General features: G+C 37.3%; 1 protein-coding gene across 1 annotated transcript; it reads left to right on the forward strand.

Moving 5' to 3' along the window:
* Positions 1-514: 514 nt before the first annotated feature.
* LOC311289013 (uncharacterized protein) lies at positions 515-17,341 on the forward strand. The gene is made up of 3 exons (XM_084406756.1): positions 515-579; positions 1,483-1,637; positions 15,683-17,341. Exons 2-3 carry the CDS (start codon positions 1,541-1,543, stop codon positions 16,597-16,599), a joined length of 1,014 nt encoding a protein of 337 aa, XP_084262882.1. The 5' UTR covers positions 515-579; positions 1,483-1,540; the 3' UTR covers positions 16,600-17,341.
* Positions 17,342-18,467: the final 1,126 nt, after the last annotated feature.

The following is an 18,467-nucleotide window of genomic DNA, read 5'->3' on the forward strand; positions in this document are numbered from 1 at the left end:
ATTCCACATCCATTTTAAGATATTTCACCACACAGGTTATACATGGTCTCAGTTAGATGCATAAGTGATTTTCTCTAGAAAGCAAAAATGTATGTATGTATTTATTTATGTTATTTTTTTGCCATCCCAATGCAATCACTGGGTCTTACCAGGCCAAACATACATTTAGAATACAAAGTCATGAAAAAAAGAGCAGAGGATACACAGACAATAATAATTCACCTTGTTTATTGTATAGTAAAATATTTGTATACTATAAATGCATCAAACATTTTTTTAAAAGGTGTTTAAAAATAAAACACTCCCGACCCATGGTATAAATGGTTTAAATAGTTTCTGCAACCAAACATGACGTTTTATTTTACAGAATCAACATAATTAGATGTGGTACACAGAAAACGGGTGACAGGAATTAAACTCTAATAACCTCTGACATTTTATATAAATTGTATGTGTTTTCTGTGTTTATATATCCATGCATTCTTTTGTGAGTTAGGAACAGGACTTTTATTTTGGTATGGATTAATGACGTCAGGAGGCTGCGACGCGATCCTGCGTCTGTCATACGGCTAAAGAAAGGTTTGTGTTTTTAAGTCCTTAAATCATGCAATTTTATAATTTTTATAAGCGATGTAAAATGAATAGGTTATTATTGAATGTAACATTGCAATGATTATTCTACCATAGCGTTTAAAGCGCCTCCACATAATGTGTGAAAGAAAAGGTGCGTCTCATTTCACTCCTTAAATCGTGAACCAGTTTACAGTAACCATGAATTCGGTCTTTTTAGCAAGTAGTGATGGGAAAGAGTAAATTAAAGCAATTGTTTCGCATGATGATTCACTGTTTAGAAGCGCTCGAATCATCGCACGGTGACGACATCTGCTGGTCAGAACAGTGTAACGAGACCACAAACAAAAACATATGTAATGATAACTTTTACGAACCAGTAGCAAATATTTTCATTAAAATGTAATCTATTAACTGTAAATGCAGATTATTAAATATCAAATATAAATCATAAGTAAGTTTTGAGCCAATAAGGTCATCAAGGCTGTCACTCCAGTCCGCTGACTACTGAACAGAAATGTAATATATCAATATAGGCTATGTAAATTACATATAATGTCAGTGCCCATGTATGTCTGCTGCCTATATGAGAATATATGCAAAATTCATATGTAAAACACATAGACATATATGAAACATATATTTCAAAATATAGCAAAAATGTCCGGTTTCATGTAAGTGCCATATATTTTCCCGTATATTATATGTATTATGTATACATTATATGTATTATATGTGTTCTCATATAAGTCAAATATATGTATAGATAGGCTATATGTCATGCTATTTAAAATATAAGTACATATATGGCCATATATTACATTTCTGTATGGGGGAGCTGATTGAGACACACACACAGATTTCATTTGGATTTATTTTTCTTTCTGTTATTTATTCTCATCTTAAATATAGCAGAGTATCCAAAAACACAGAAAAACTCCTGGTGAAGCAACTGAGATCCACATAACATATGATTATAAAGATGGCGTTTATTAAAGAGGAGAGTGAAGACATCAGGATTGAAGAAGCATTCGGCGTAAAACATGAAGATACTGAGGAACAAACAGGTTGGTTTTCATTCTCAAAGCTGAACTCAGTCATTTGGTCCTTTAATATGTCAACCTCTACAGCATCAAGTCAAAATTATTTGTATAGCACTTCACAATACACAGTTTACAACATATTACACATCAAGGGCTTAGCCATCATTTCTAAAGTGAGGGGGACAGAATGTCAAGTGTTATACCAGTTTTTTTCTGACCTTTTGTCTAATTGACGGGTTATATTTTTAATCATAATCTTCGTGCTTAATTGGCTTATGCTATTTATGTAAGCGGGGTATTTTTGACCCCAAATGACGTTTGCTGAAAAATAATCCCCCCCCCTTCATCTAAATGGCATGAGACTTGATGTGGTGGTTGACATTTACTAGCTCTACAAACAACAATCTAATCAATTGGAATATTTAGTTGTATGTTAGCGTGAAAAAAAGTCACACTTAGGATTTTCAACCTATTTTTAAATATATTTTTAAATTGTATTTATATACATTTAAAAAATACCTAGAATCCTACAACCAATACACAAATGCAGAGTACAAACATGAATAAAGTGAGTGATATTACATTTGTTTAAAAAAACAAAAAACATGATGTTGCAAATAACATTTTATTGTCCGGGGTCAACAGCCTGAGTACATCCCAAACAAATAGCTTAGAAGGGTTAAAGCAAAAAAAACAGAAAGAAAGAAAGATGTTCTGTACTGTATATTGCACATGGTGTTATATGTTGTACTATTGTTCACATATTTCAAATAGATTTTTGTAGTATACGTTGTATTCAGTGATGGGAAGGTTGGAAATGTAATAGGTTACAGATTACAAGTTACCCTATTTAAAAAGTATTGTAACACTTTTTGTTAAAGTTACTTTAATAATTACTTTATTAAAGTAATGTAACTGATTACATTTGATTACTTTTCTAAATTTCTAACAAATGTTTTTAACTGTTAATCATTTTCAAACTTTTAAACCAGGCAGGGTTAACCTTAGCCTGGCTCCGCCCTCCTACGTACTTCCGCTCAATTTTCATTTTCCTTCAGTATGTCGTCTGGGTTTGCGGTATATTCGCGGGTTTTCTCCGGCCAATTTTTACCGGTCCAATCAGCGAACAGAGGGAGTGGCTGAGAACGATGACGTTGAGCGCTAGTTTGAGTTGTAGGGTTACGTCACGACCAAACGTTAGCGATTTAGTTATGGCAGATCCAGAGTGGCTCTGGGCAGATCCAATAGTTTTAAACTTCAACAGAGTACCCGCCTTCAAGGAAGTTAACGCTTGTCAATGGGGAGTGGCCAGACTCTCTGTACAAATTAAATGTACGAGAGTGTGGTAGGACCAGGCTAGGTTAAAGGGATAGTTCACCCAAAAATGAAAATTCTATCATTGTTTACTCACCCTCAAGTTGTTCCAAACCTGTATGAGTTTCTTTGTTCTGCTGAACACAAAGGAAGATATTTGGAAGAATGTTTGTAACCAAACAGATCTCAGTCCCCATTGACTACCATAGTATATATTTTTCCTACTATGAAAGTCAATGGGGACCGAGATCTGTTGATTACAAACATTCTTCCAAATATCTTCCTTTGTGTTCAGCAGAACAAATAAACTCATACAGGTTTGGAACAACTTGAGGGTGAGTAAATGATGACAGAATTTTCATTTTTGGGTGAACTATCCCTTTAACTTTACAGTAGTACTTAATTTTAAAGCACAGCCACCACAAAATCAGACTTTAGCAACTCTTTTTACTTTGAGATCATTCTGAAGGTTACATACAGATTTAAAATCATAACAAAAAATAGTTTAATAGCTACGATACGGTTTTACGAATCTTTGCATAGCTATGACAGGGAGCACTGTGAGACTTCAGTGTAAACGCCCACTGCTATAATTGGCTAACATCTTTGAACTCTCTTGAAAACTTTTAGCACATTTTTACTATTACAGCTCTCAAGGTTAACTAAGCATGAACAGTGATGATTATAGCATTATTTCTGTCAGGACCACTACCATCAAAGATGATTAAGAATTATCATACAGTTTGGATTGGCGGTACGGGCCAATGTTTGGCCACATGATTTCCAGGGGCATTAAAAAAATTTTTTTTATATAAATACATGCATCATCTTTTCTGTCAGATTCTTAAATTGAATCAAATTCAACTAGAATAGAGAGACACTGGGCCTTTTGCTATTAAAATAAATAGAGTATCATATTCATTGAGGAATACGTTTGTTTATACTTGGCTGAAAAGATGCATCTTTAGTCTAGGCTTAAATTGAGATTGTCTGAGTCCCGGACAGTGAAAGCTATTAAAAGCATCTAGGAGACCGTCAGGAAAAGTATCTACCTCCTTATGTGGTTTGCAGTTGTCAAAGTACTATCAGCAGGCCAACATTTTCTGACCGTAATGAACATGAGGGATTATATAGGCTAACAGTAGAAGATATCTTATCGTCTGAGGAGCTTTAGGCCATTCAAAACGTTGTCTAATTATCAGAATTGACACGAAACCTAACAAGCAGTCAATATAGTGATGATAAAATTGGGTGAATGTCATCCTGTTTCTTGCACCTAAGCACCACTGCATTTTGAACGAACTAAAGCTTATTTACTGACCCTGCAACGAGGTTGTAGAAGGCTGTTCTGCAAATGTTAGAATTGTGATTATCAAAGGACAAAATACTGTCAAAACAAGACGGTACACCCAGGTACTTAACTGTAGAAAACCACATAACAGTACATGCTGATGTGGCGTTTAATACCATTTCTGCAGGCACACTTCTTAGAATTTAAATTGTATTACATACATTTTTTGTGCTCCAAAGCAAAGTCCACCAGAAATTCTGTAGCTTAAAGGGTTGGTTCACCCAAAAATTAAAATTCTGTCATTCTGCCAAAAAACAGTGCAGCGCTTCTGGGTTCTACGTCAGAACGTAGCCTAGTTATTGGCTGTGTCAGCATCACACGTATGCATCAGCCACTAGCAAGGCAGCGTTTTGACCTGTTTAGAACCTGGAAACGCTGAACTGTTTTTTCTATGTGAATAGCGTTGGAGACTAGACTAACATGGAAGAGAAGAAATTGGTGAATAAAGTCGTCTTTTTTGCGCACAAAAAGTATTCTCGTCACTTCATAAAATTAAGGTTAAACCACTGTAGTCACATTAGACTATTTTAACGATGTATTTACCACATTTCTGGGCCTTAAAAGTGGTAATTAAATTGCTGTCTATGGATGGGTCAGAGAGCTCTCGGATTTCATAAAAAATATCTTCATTTGTTTTCCGAGGATGAACGAAGGTCTTATGGGCTTGGAACAACATGAGTAATTAATGACAGAATTGTCATTTTTGGGTGAACTAACCCTTTAACACACAGTAGCTACACCAGATCAGACCGCTCTTGGCCACTTAAAGTTGTAAATGATTAGTCTTGAATAAATCTTTAAATGTGCCTAGGTTTACATCATTATACATAGTTTTCTGATAGTGTCTGATAATTTGTTAACTGCTTGTTTAAAGGGGTCATGACATGAGAAATCAAATTTGCCTTGATCTTTTGACAAATAAGAGGTCTTTGTAGTATTAAAACATCAGGTACTGCCCCCCATACCAGAGGCAATGATTTTCTCTGAGCTATGAATAAAAATTAAACAAGTCTTTTGTTATAATGTTAGTGTAGAATGAGTAAAGCTGTTTGTTGTTAGGATGACAAAAAATTATGATAAGTTACGTTTTTAGGCTACTCTGCCTCGTCAATGTCAAAATGATCGAAATGGCCAAATTAAATCAAAGAAGGCGGGACTTACAACGAGTCTGCGGAAAGATTTAAGTAGATATAAGTATTAGACAACTGTTTTATGAGGAATGTTCAGCGACGAACAGTAATAGACTATGTAGTCATGCAAACTACTCAACTTTTTGTGAAATTTTGCTGTTTTGAATTGAAAATATGCAATCATGATTCATGTTCATAAATGAATGTGACGAGAAGAAACATTTGCGTTTGACACAGACATAACAATAAGAGTGAATCTATGCACATTTTAAAATAAAATATTAAATCGTTTTCTTTAATGACTGGGCTACAACACGTAGGCCTATAGCCTACAGTACAGAGAAATTTAAGACGGCGTTCGCTCAAATCCCGCTCCGACATTAAATTTCTCTGTACTGTAGGCTATAGGCCTACGTGTTGTAGCCCAGTCATTAAAGAAAACAATTTAGTTTCATTGTTTAAATAAAATAATATATATTTTTAATTTCATCTATGTTGATTATATGAAAAGTAGAAAGCATGAAATGTGTACTTTTAAACAAAACAATTCAAAACGAAAGAAAACAGACTGCTCTCTGCTCTTTTGTAATCCGTATGAAATGTGCATTTCTTTCTGGCGCGTTCACTACTGCGAAGATCGCAAGTCAAGTATCGTCAACTTCATCTTTGACACAGAAAACACTTGTTTATTAATAAACAATTGAAATGTCTCCTTGCTATATTTGACATTCATAATCATTACTTTTGCCAGTTCTTTGTGACAGCTTTTAGGTGCGCTTTAGGTCCCTTGCATGTTACATGAACCTGTCACCACCGCTCAATAGTTTAAAAAAATGATGTCATTAATGACTCACCCTCATGTTGTTCCAAGCCCGTAAGACCTCCGTTCATCTTCGGAACACAGCTTAAGATATTTTAGATTTAGTCCGAGAGCTTTCTGTTCCTCCATTGAAAATGTATGTACGATATACTGTCCATGTCCAGAAAGGTAATAAATACATCATCAAAGTAGTCCATGTGACTACAGTGGCTCACACATGCTCACACATGGCATCACACACATGACCAGCGTCGGCCAATAGTGAGCCTATGTGTGACGTACAACACAGAAGCGCTACGCTATTACACTACGTGAACTCACTCGAGGCCCAGAGAGAAGGAAATGAATAGTGGAATAAAGTCGTTATTTTTGTTTACTTTTTGCGCACAAAAAGTATTCTCGTCGCTTGATAAACTTAAGATTGAGCCACTGTAGTCACATGGACTACTTTGATGATGTCTTTATTACCTTTCTGGACATGAACAGTATACCGTACATACATTTTCAATGGAGGGACAGAAAGCTCTCGGACTAAATCTAAAATATCTTAAACTGTTTTCTGAAGATGATCGGAGGTCTTACGGGCTTGGAACGTCATTAATGAGTCATTAATGACATAATTTTCATTTTTGGGTGAACTAACCCTTTAATATTGTTCTTTGGTGTTCGGTTTATACAAGTTTTTCAAATGTTATTTAATAAAAATATTTGGAAGTTTTTTGTATTTCTTAGTTCGGGGAACAGACACAGTTTCTATATGATGATATCTAGGTGAAAGAGTCTCTATGTGATGGGATTTATCTGACCTCAGTGACATGAGACAGCTAGCAGACGGTTGGTTTAGCCAGTCTGTCTGCTTCCTGACCTGAGCCCCAATTCGTCATGTTTGAGCTCTAAAACTGTGTGCCATATTACTAGAGAGAAGAGCTGCACCATCCCAGGAGGGATGAATACCATCTCTTTTCAACAGGTCAGGTCTACCCCAAAAACTTTTCTCATTGTCTATGAATTCTATATTATTTTGCGGACACCACATAGACAGCCAGCCAGCCAGCCATTGAGTGAGGACAGTCTACTAAGTATCTCATCACTCCGGCGAACAGGAAGGGGGCCAGAGCAAATTACAGTGTCTGACATTGTACTTGCGAGTTCACACACCTCTTTAACGTTTATTTTAGTGATCTCCGACTGGTGAAGTCGAACATCATTAGTGCCGATGTGAGTAATAATCTTACAGAATTTACGATTAGCATTAGCCAGCACTTTGCTCTGATGTCAGGCTCCCGGCAAACGTGACTATGGTGGCTGGTGTCTCTATTTTCCCTTCCCGTTTATTAGAATCGGTCTGAAATCTTCTCCGTCAGCCTGACTATCTCCCTGCATTTATCACATGTAAAGCCCTCAGTGCTGACAGAGAATGCTATACTAATTAAGCAGGTCACAAGTTTCAGGCAATATGGGAAAGAAAAAGGATCACTGTGCTGCGGAAAGCGTCAATTAGTGCAATGCCTTGGACAAGGTATGAAAACATTAGATATTTCACGAACACTTAAGCGTGATCATCATACTGTGAAGAGATTTGTGGCTGATTCAGAACACAGACGGGTTCGTGCAGATAAAGGCATAATGAGGAAGGTTACTGCCAGACAAATTCATCGGATTAAGAGAGCAGCTGCTAAAATGCCATTAAAAAAGCAGCAAACAGGTATTTGAAGCTGCTGGTGCCTCTGGATCCCTGCGAACCTCAAGGTGTAGGATCCTCTAGAGGCTTGCAGTTGTGCATAAACCTACTATACGGCCACCCCTAACCAATGCTCACAAGCAGAAATGGTTGCAGTGGGCCCAGAAATACATGAAGACTAATTTTCAAACAGTCTTGTTTACTGATGTAAGGACACTAGCTCAAATGATATAGGGAATCAATAATGATGAATCAGGGGTATGATTCATGTATTGCATATACAGTTACATTAAATTATCGAAGCTGAAAATAGATCGATTGAAAGTGAAAGCAAAATCTCAGGATGGCAATTTTCAAATAGTTAACTTTGAGAGACACCAATCTTAGAATCCCAAAAGGGAATAGACAACCTCAAACAGCTTTTAGATTTCAATAGGAAATAACACTTGCATGTAGTGGCTCTTGAGTGGAGCTGAGGACCAAAAGTGCGTGTGTCCGTTTGAGCGCAGCTGGCCTTGAGTTTCTTCCGGAGCAAACGGATTTGCGGGAAACTCAAAGATGCACTCGAATGTAAAATTTGCCAAAGCGATGATTCAGACTAAGTTTGTGTCACTCGATGACGAAACTGAACAAAGGCAAATAAAAGACGGAAACAAAGAAAAGACTAGAACGAAACAAGATGTGAAGAAAAAAACTAATGGAGAATCTCCTCAAGGAGTTTCACTGTTGTGGAAGCTGGAAACCTCTCTCTGGCGGAGTGCTCTAAAGAAACTTTCTGTGTCAGTCTCTTATGGAGAGTCTTAGTTTACGCCTACTTCGCGTACGTGGACCAACCACCTTCAGAGATTTCAGAGCGGGAAAACTTTCTTTGTCTCAGTTTCCCAGGTTAATTTGCATGTTTTATGGTAGTGTTAGGATTTGGTCTATTATACTCTAACGATGGTAAACATAGTATAATACATTTTATCAGAGCCTGATGCATATTTGGTTTCAGTACACGGAGAGCTTTACGTGGATACCAAATCAGATATGTTTCGAAGGTACACGTCGAAATACATTCTTATTCTGTAAAAATAAGCATAAAAGGTTCAGCTAACAAGCCAAATAACATAACTGCGTCATAAAGTTACCAACATGTCATGTGTATTCACAAATGGGGAATGCAGATTGGACTTTAGAGTTTAAACACAGTACACACATGATTTGTCTAACCTTATTACCAAAGTTCACAAGAATACACAAACTACATCACGAAAAAGGAAAATGATGAGATGGGAAAAAATACATCCATGTTTACACATTTCTCAAGTGGTTATAGAATACATAAGACTGCAGTGTCTATTTCTCTTCCTTTACAAGAATTTAAGTGAGCGTTGTGGTTCTCTGGAAATTCCGTTTGGGGTCATAAAGTTTTATGGTCTAGCAGGAGGTAGGATGAGGTTAATATTGGGGAACATTCTTAAAATACACACTTAGAATTCAAAGCTACAAACTAGAGAATCCCACTATAGAATAAAACAAAAACTAATCAAACATGCATGCTTTAATATGTCACCTACAGATTCTGAATCACTTGTATTCTGAATTAAATGCAAAGGGATGTTTGCGTGTGTGTGTGTGTGTGTGTGTGTGGAGATCTCCTGGCCACCTGGGTATCTGGCTTGGAGAGAGTGAGGTGTGAGCAGATAAGAATCTCTTTGAAACCATCTCCTCGAGTTCTGAGATGTTCTCTGTTAAAGCAGCACTCAGTAGCTTCGGGATTTCTACGCTGTATTCTTGCTTTTTGCTCGCAGGTTTCTCTCTAGGGTTCGGACAGCGTGAGGGAGCGCAATAATGACAGCATTTTAGCAGATTTCTTTTGGCCGTAAAGCAGTTGTTTTTCTTTTGGCCGTAAAGCGGTGCCCGCCGCCCCAAAGTTGCAAGTGCGTATTTTCCGCTCACGGGCACCAGGGGGGTGCGAAACGACCACCATTCAACCCGAAATAAGTATTATAACCATTCCAGTGACTCCGAAGCTGTTCAGTTAAGGTAAAAAAGTTACTTAGTTCACCTTTAGTTACTTAGTTCACCTAGTTCATCACTCGGTAACAGACGTGTCAAAAGAGATCAATTCAGTCCAGACTCATGGAGCCATGCTGTAATTTAAATTCATGAATTTAAGGGTTAAAAGCTCGAAGTCATAGTGAGATTGTCCATCCGCTACACTGATGAGTGCCGTGCAACCCTGGATGGTCCAGATGGATGGAGTAGTGGATGGTTGGTGGATGGCCACCATGTCCCAATAAGGCTGCAACGTCAGAAAGGAGGTGGCGGAGTCATGTTTTGGACCGGAATCATGGGGAGAGAGCTGGTAGGCCCCTTTAGGGTTCCTGAAGGTGTGAAAATGACCTCAGCAAAGTATATAGAGTTTCTGACTGACCACTTTCTTCCATGTAACAAAAAGAAGAACCGTGCCTTCCGTAGCAAAATCATCTTCATGCATGACAATGCACCATCTCATGCTGCAAGGAATACCTCTGAGCCCCCCTGTGTCATTGGCTGCTATGGGCATAAAAGAAGAGAAACTCATGGTGTGGCCCCCATCCTCCCCTGACTTCAACCCTATTGAGAACCTTTGGAGCATCCTCAAGCAAAAGATCTATTAGGGTGGGAAGCAGTTCGCATCAAAACAACAGCTCTGGGAGGCTATTCTGACATCCTGCAAAGAAATTCAAGCAGAAACTCTCTATAAACTCACAAGTTCAATTGATGCAAGAATTGTGAAGGTGATATCAAAGAAGGGGTCCTATGTTAACATGTAACTTGCCCTGTTAAGATGTGTTTGATTGAAATAGCTTTTGATTTCAGTAAATATGACCTCCCAATACTGCAAATTCAACAAATGACCATTTTCAGTTCTTTACAATTTATTAAATGTTTTCAAACTCTGTTGGATTTGGAACAGTGCATTTCGAGTTTTTTTTTAAAAATACTGTTTTCGTTGGGTGGTTTGTTCAATGAAATTCGACTTATACCCTATCGCCGGGCTATTCAATTGGCGGCCCGCGGGCCAAATGTGGCCCGCCAATCATCTCCATCCCGACGGCCTGACGGCACCAACCTCCCTTCTCCTCTTTTCCTGGCGGTGTGGCTAATTTAGTTTGATACTCGCTCCGATTGACCTGAGAAACGTTTTACCTGCGAATATTTCAGCAGTTATTATATGTGTCCCGAATTTATGTCGACTGAACCAGAGATAGCCTACCAATCATTCGTGAATGAATCATTCTTGGTTCGATTCTTTCTAAACACGCTTGCATGTGCGTTCACACCGCCGCCGGCAAGAGCGTCAAAGTGGCCGGTCAGTAACGGTCTAAAACTATTCGGATTCATTCGGACCGTTCCGTCGCTGAATAATCTGAAGCGGTTTCTCGGTCAGTACAGTAACAACAAATAGTTGCGTTTATTCCCGGTCCCGAACACTATTATTAAATAGCGTTGCGACAACCAGTGGGAAGCGTTTCAGTTCGACAGAAACCTCTCTGTTACAAACCACAAATCACTCGATGATTTAACTGGTATTAAATCGGATGAAAAAGCCTCAACATTCCCAACATTGTGGCATGAACAAAATTAGAAGATTTTAAATCCCCTAATCACCCTTTCAAACATTTACCATGAATGTACTGTAGTAATTTACCATGGGTTGGGCAGAAATGTGCAATATTTATATTGAATACTATGTAGTAATAAATAAATATAGTGATTTATATTGCATTAGATTTATTAGGTGGGTAGAGGAATATATAATTAATGTTTGTTATGAAATTATGTCAGTTTCTTTGTAAAGGTGCGTATAGTTTTTAACTTGTGTTTAGGCATTTTTTATACAGTGGGAGTGAGTAGCCTGTGGTTATCAAGTCTCACTGTCAGAATATTTTCATTTAAGCATAACATTTATAAATAAAATTATTATTATTTCTCACCAACAGCTACGAGTTTGTATAATTTATTTATTTGTTCCAAGAAAAATAGTTGTACACAGCTGTAAATTATCACGTTTTTATTTATTATGGTTTTATATATCTGCATACTGTTGGGTACCACATTTCCAAGTAAATACCATACTTTTTTAGGGTTACTTTAACTTATTTATTGAAACTGTTATGTTTCAATAAATAAGCTAAACCCCCAAACCAACCCACCGGCCCACCTCAACTTTTCGATTTGATAATCCGGCCCTTGAATGAAGCTAATTGAATAGCCCTGCCCTATCGGTTGGTGACATGAAAATTATACTGACTGTCATTTGCATCGACTATTTAGGAAAATCAGTGTAAAATAACATTTGCATATTAATTTGGAATGCGGTGTACATGTGACACGAAGTGCAAGTGACAATAACAGGAGAAGACATCTCTCACCATCAATCAGCGTGTTTTTGCTTCCACCCAAATTGGGGTTTTCACAACATCCTATAATAAAATGTTTTGTTTTTTTATTTTGAGCTAAAACTTAACAGACACATTCTGGGGACACCCAAGACTTATATTACATCTTGTGAAAATGTGGCATAATAGGTCCACTTTTGATACTTTGGTTTTGGTTTAAAGGTGCTATATATAACTTGTTTTACTCTACTAAAGCATAAAAATACCATAATATGTTTGCAGATATTTAGGAAACATGCTAAGTTCACATACTTGTTTCTCTGAAAAACACTTCTACAGCCAGTTATTTTACTTATTATTTTACCCGTTCCGTGTTTTCTGTCAGTTTTTGTTTTGGTCTGTGTGATCTCGCCCACTGCCAGTTCACCCAATAGTATTTCAACACCCCGGGATGCCAGTTGGCAGGAAACACAGCATATTGCAGCCTTGGAAACGAGCAAGCAAACTGGGTCAGAGATTGCAGATTCCACACAACCTAAAAAGCCTCGTATCCATTAGGGATGTAACGGTACATGTATTCGTATTGAACTGAAATGGTACAGGCGTCACGGTTCGGTGCATGAATATACATGGAGAATACACGGTATAAAAATAAATAAAACTCGCGTGCAAATTAATTAATGTAATGCGGAACTACTGTTTGATACGCGGGTTCTTTAGGGACACCTAATCTGTAGCCCCGCCTTAGCTCTGAAGCTCTGTGGCTATAATGAACAGGCTGCGATGTCAAGATTGCATTGCTGGAATATGGTGTGTGTGCGTGTGTGGTTGTAATTTAACCAACAGTAATTCTGGATTGCGTCCACCAACAAGTAAATAGGAAATAAGCGAATCAGAACACTGCGCGCCAAACCAGCAGTATGTGCGCAAGCGTGAACCACTAGTGTTTCTGTCTCACTCTGGATCTGCCACTGCATCACATTTCTCTCTGCGTGGCGTGGAGTGTCCGTTTTTATGTCGGCTCTCATGTTAACTGGTTAGAGCTTGTGTTAGAGCACAATGCCTGCGTGACACACACACTTCTCGAGCCGCGCCGAAACCGCGTGCTAGAAATAGAACCGCAACCGACGCCTATTTTTCACGCGACACGCAAGAGTGTTGGAAGTTTTCAGACAAAATAGAAGGCGCAAATACATATTAATGAATTACATTTTGATGCTTGAAAGTCTCTCGGTTTTGACAAATGCATATATAATTGTAATTTAAAAAATAGGCCTAATTATCGATTTTCAAATATTGCCCGTCAATAGGCCTACAGAACGAAATATTCTGTAGCCTATTTTGCCGTCAATACTGCCGACGTTGTCTTTGCTGTATCAGGCTATATATATTATGTTTAACATCCAAATGTAGATGGTCTGTCGGCGCACAGAGCCACTCAGTCGCAGACAGCACGTGAAGTTCGTGAACACCGAATTCTCTTTTCTTTCTTATCTATTTGTGTTTGAACAGACATGTGCACGAAAAAATAAGCCAGTGTCCGTCTCAACGAGTTTCCCCGTAAACGCAGTCAAAATAAAACGGATGCGTGTCATTACCGGTATTAGATACGTGCATTCGTCTTAAAGGGACAGCACCCAATATACCTGCAGCTGTTTGTGTCACCAAAGTTAATCAAACAACAAAAGAGAAAGAGAAAAATCACGTTTTGTCAAAAGATAAACTGTATTAATACTTAATACAGTTAATTTACCTGAAAAACATAAAGTACTGCTTTATTTCTCGTGTATTTGTGTTTTATTGTATTTATATTTTGTTTATTAGTTTCTATGCAGATGCACTAGGCCTACCCTACACAATTACCCCAATCATCCTAGAATTATTAATTCTTTACAAAAAGAGCTATTCAAATCATCAGGTGAAATTGTTTTCAGGAAGTAGCAGTAAAGCAAGAAGAAGAAGTGCAAGATAGTTTTTCTAAATTTCATTTGACTCTATGTGCCTATAGGGGTGGGTTGGGGATGGTGGCAATGTAGTATCTGGATATTTGCCGCGGGACGAGGGCTTCGATTACCTCTCTCTTTTTTGACCATACATGTGTTTGCACCCCTGCCTCAAACAGAGCAGTAATCTGTTTTATTTTTAAGTTACAAAAAGAAAATCATATGTGTTTTAATAGTAGTATTATTTTATACAGAAATAAATTATTTATAATTGAGATGAGAATAAAGTTAGTGTTAATTAAAATTTTAAGGAAAACAAATACATTGATCTGAAATATAGCAAATTATTTTTCAATTCATTCAGGTACAATTACCAAACATATCTCAAGGTCTTTTTGTCTTTTTATTAATTTAATTAATAAACTAATTATATAAAACTATTGTCAATGCACTACAAATAAACTGGTTCTATGCCTTTGCTTTATTAATAAAACTTATTTAAAAAATACTTAAGACATCTATTTTCCTTTGGTGGTACAGCCTGAGACATGCACAATAAAAATTTTGCATGCACAATTTTCGTACCGAACCGTGACTTCTGTGTACCGTTCCACCCCTAGTATCCATCTAAAAATCTCAATGAACAAGAGCATATTAAAACGCAGATAAATCAGCTCATCAACTGACTCAGCTTGTAAAAAAAAAAAAAAGTCTCCTCGGCTTTCATTGTCAATTGCGCTCATTCCTGTTGCGTGTCCTCAAACTGGCAACCCGCGTGAGTTTCGAGTCTGAGGAGGAGGGGGCGGGAGAAGCAACAGTCTCTGATATTTTTTATTTGGACTGCAGTACCTATCTCGACCACTAGCTGTCATTCTTACAGCACCTTTAATTTAAAAGAAGAAAATGACTGGCCATCCCATCTTTTATATCATTAATAACTCTGCTTTTCTGCTTGTATACATTTTAACTGAGGGACATTATCATTAGATTTCACTGATATGACAATGATACTCAGAATTATACTTCCTTGCAACCTGACAAAACTTCACAACTTTGGGTTTGCAGAGGACTTAATACTGAGCCCTGTGGCACCCCATACTTGTGTTGATGAAATGATGAAATCATCTGTCTTCATTTATTGAAAGATTTCATGTTGTCAAAAGATCATCAGTGAAATCTAATGATAATGTCCCTCAGTTGAAGTGTATACAAGCAGAAAAGCAGAGGACTTAATACTGAGCCCTGTGGCACCCCATACTTGTGTTGATGAAATGGTGAAATGTTTTCATTTATCAAAAGATTTCATGTTGTCCAAAGATCTAATAGCACTAGAAGAGGCTTTGATGCTTTATGTTGGTTGTGATGCTTTAATGCTTTCAGGTTGGTTTGATGTACAGTATGTGTCTTTGTGCTAATAAACTGGTTAACTTGTATTTGTCATTGCTTTTTTATGGTTTTAGGCTTAATGGCACTGAAAGAGGAGTGTCAAGAACTGGATGAAATGGAAGAGACAAATCAGTATGAAAAACATAATGATTTCATGACTGGAGAAAAATCCACACAGACAGAAAAGTCTTCCCCACAAAAAGGATCTCAGAAGACCGAATCCAACAGTTATTTCACCTGCCGTCAGTGCGAAAAGAGTTTCAATCAAAAACAAAACCTTGAAGTCCACATGAGAATTCACACTGGAGAGAAGCCTTTCACCTGCCAGCAGTGTGGAAAAAGTTTCACTCAAAAACAAAACCTTAAAGTACACATGAGAGTTCACACTGGAGAGAAGCCTTACACCTGCCAAGAGTGTGGACAGAGTTTTACACATAAAGGAAACCTTAATACCCACATGAGAAGTCACACTGGAGAGAGCTATTTCACCTGCCAGCTGTGTGGGAAGAGCTTCTCACGGAAAGAAAGTCTTCAGACTCACATGAGAATTCACACAGGAGAGAAGCCGTTCACATGTGGTCAGTGTGGAAAGAGTTTCAGATGTAAAGTAAACCTTAATTGCCACATGAGGATTCACTCCAGAGAGAAAAATTTGATATGTCATCAGTGTGGAATGAGTTTCACAGAAAGCAATCACCTTAAGAATCATGTAGTAACTCACATTGGAGAGAAGCCTTTCATGTGCCATCACTGTGGAAAGACTTGCTCAAACAAGGCAATCCTTGAGGTTCACATAAGAGTTCACACTGGAGAAAGACCTTTCATTTGTCCTCAGTGTGGAAAGAGTTTCACGCTTAAAGGAAACCTTAACATTCACATGAGGCTTCACACTGGAGAGAGGCCTTTCACTTGTCTTCAGTGTGAAACGAGTTTCACATTTCACACAGACCTGAAACGTCATTTGCAAACTCATTCTGAAAAGAAATTGTAGTGTTCCTCAGTGTGGATTCCTCAGGTTTAAAAAAAAAAGAACATTCACTCTGGAAGAATACTATTTAATTTTGATCAGTGTAATAAAAAATGGCCATCAAAATTAGGGATGTCCCGATCCGATCCACGGCATCGGTATCGTGCCGATACTGGCCCAGAACGCTATATCGGAGGGGAGAAAAAAATATATCCGATACCTATGATCCGATACCTATTAGGGGTTTGTATTCGTATTGAACGTACATTCGGTACGTGCGTCACGGTTCGGTGCATGGATTTACACGGAGAATACACGGTATAAAAATAAATAAAACTCACGTGCACATTAATTAATGTAATGCGGAACTACTGTTAGATACGTGCACAGACATATGCGGGTTCTTTAGGGACACCTAATCTGTAGCCCCACCTTAGCTCTGAACGCACGTCTATTTCGCTTCAAAGCTCACTTTATCATTATACGCGCGAATGGGTACTGTTACACTGTTCAAAATGAACAGGCTGCGATGTCAAGATTGCAATGCTGGAATGTGTGTGTGTGTCAGAGAGAGAGCGAGGGAGGCACGGGCGCGATCGAACAGTGGAAACATAAAACATACTCCGTCATTTTTTGTTCATACAGAACATCATTAAAACTGCAAAAAGTGTTTAGCCTACTTATATTTGTGTAAAACACAACATTGTGCTTTTGTCAAACTGTAAACTCTTGTCAAACTGTAACCTACAACTGTCACCCAACCAAAATCACACACACACGCTGTGTAAAAGCAAAAATTATCTCATCTTTTGTACATTCATCATATTACATTGGTTTTCATTTCTTGTCCTAAAACAGAGCGCTAATCTTTTTATTTTTAAGTTACACATTCTACATTGAATAAAAAAGAAAATCAAATGTGTTTTTAAAAGTAGTATTATTTTATACAGAAATAAATTATTTATAATTCAGATGAGAATAAAGTTAAAGTTAATTAAAATTTTAAGGAAACAAATATATTGATCTGAAATATAGCAAATTAATTTTAAATTCATTCAGGTACAATTACCAAACATATCTCAAGGCCTTTTGAATAAAGGGTGGCAGTCTTTTATTATCAACTGTTGTTGTGGACTATATACTGGAGAAGTATTTGTTCTCCATTTGAGTGAGATGTTTTTATGTGGCTAATTGAGCAAAGTGCTTCCATATATTTTATTATTAGTAGTATTAGTTCAAGAATAAAATAAAAATATCGTATTGATATCGGTATCGGCAATTAGCCAAAGCTGCGGCATCGGTATCGTATCGGAAGTGAAAAAGTGGTATCGGGACATCCCTAATCAAAATTATAGATAGACCTGAAATTTCATGAAGATGTGAGACCTTCTTTATGTGGAGTTTGAACTTTATTGGTAATTTAAAATGGCAACAAAAATTATGAATTGTTGTTAAAATAATTTAGATTGTATAAAGGTGTAACTCATATATTTGATTTTATATTTGATTATTTAATACAACGAAAACAACATATTGAATAAATTACCTTCCATATTGCCGTGAAATTCCACTACGTAAATTAATATTAAAAAAAAGTATATAGACTAAACACGTTATATTGCAGCCATCTGCTAAAATGCTTTAACTATGGTGCTAGAATTGACTCTTATAAATGATGAATATTAATAAATGCACAAGGTAATTCACATTCATCACTAATAGCTCAACAGCAATTCACACATTCAGAACCTACACTGTCTCTACACCGGACATGAGTGGCAAGAGCAAAAGACAATAGAACCCATTATTATTAGTGATGCTGCGCTTGCACTGCATGTGGCGTGATACGACACAACAAATCCCTGACAGTAAACTGATGCTTTTTGAATGTT

This window comes from Rutilus rutilus (assembly GCF_951802725.1).
Source record: "Rutilus rutilus genome assembly, chromosome: 4".
Classification (NCBI taxonomy): domain Eukaryota; kingdom Metazoa; phylum Chordata; class Actinopteri; order Cypriniformes; family Leuciscidae; genus Rutilus; species Rutilus rutilus.

Bases quoted from the DNA above. Each gene is read 5' to 3' on its own strand.
- LOC311289013 (XM_084406756.1), top strand. From the start codon at position 1,541: ATGATTATAAAGATGGCGTTTATTAAAGAGGAGAGTGAAGACATCAGG. The intron at 1,638-15,682 runs GTTGGTTTTCAT...TTATGGTTTTAG, and splicing joins AGATACTGAGGAACAAACAG to GCTTAATGGCACTGAAAGAG.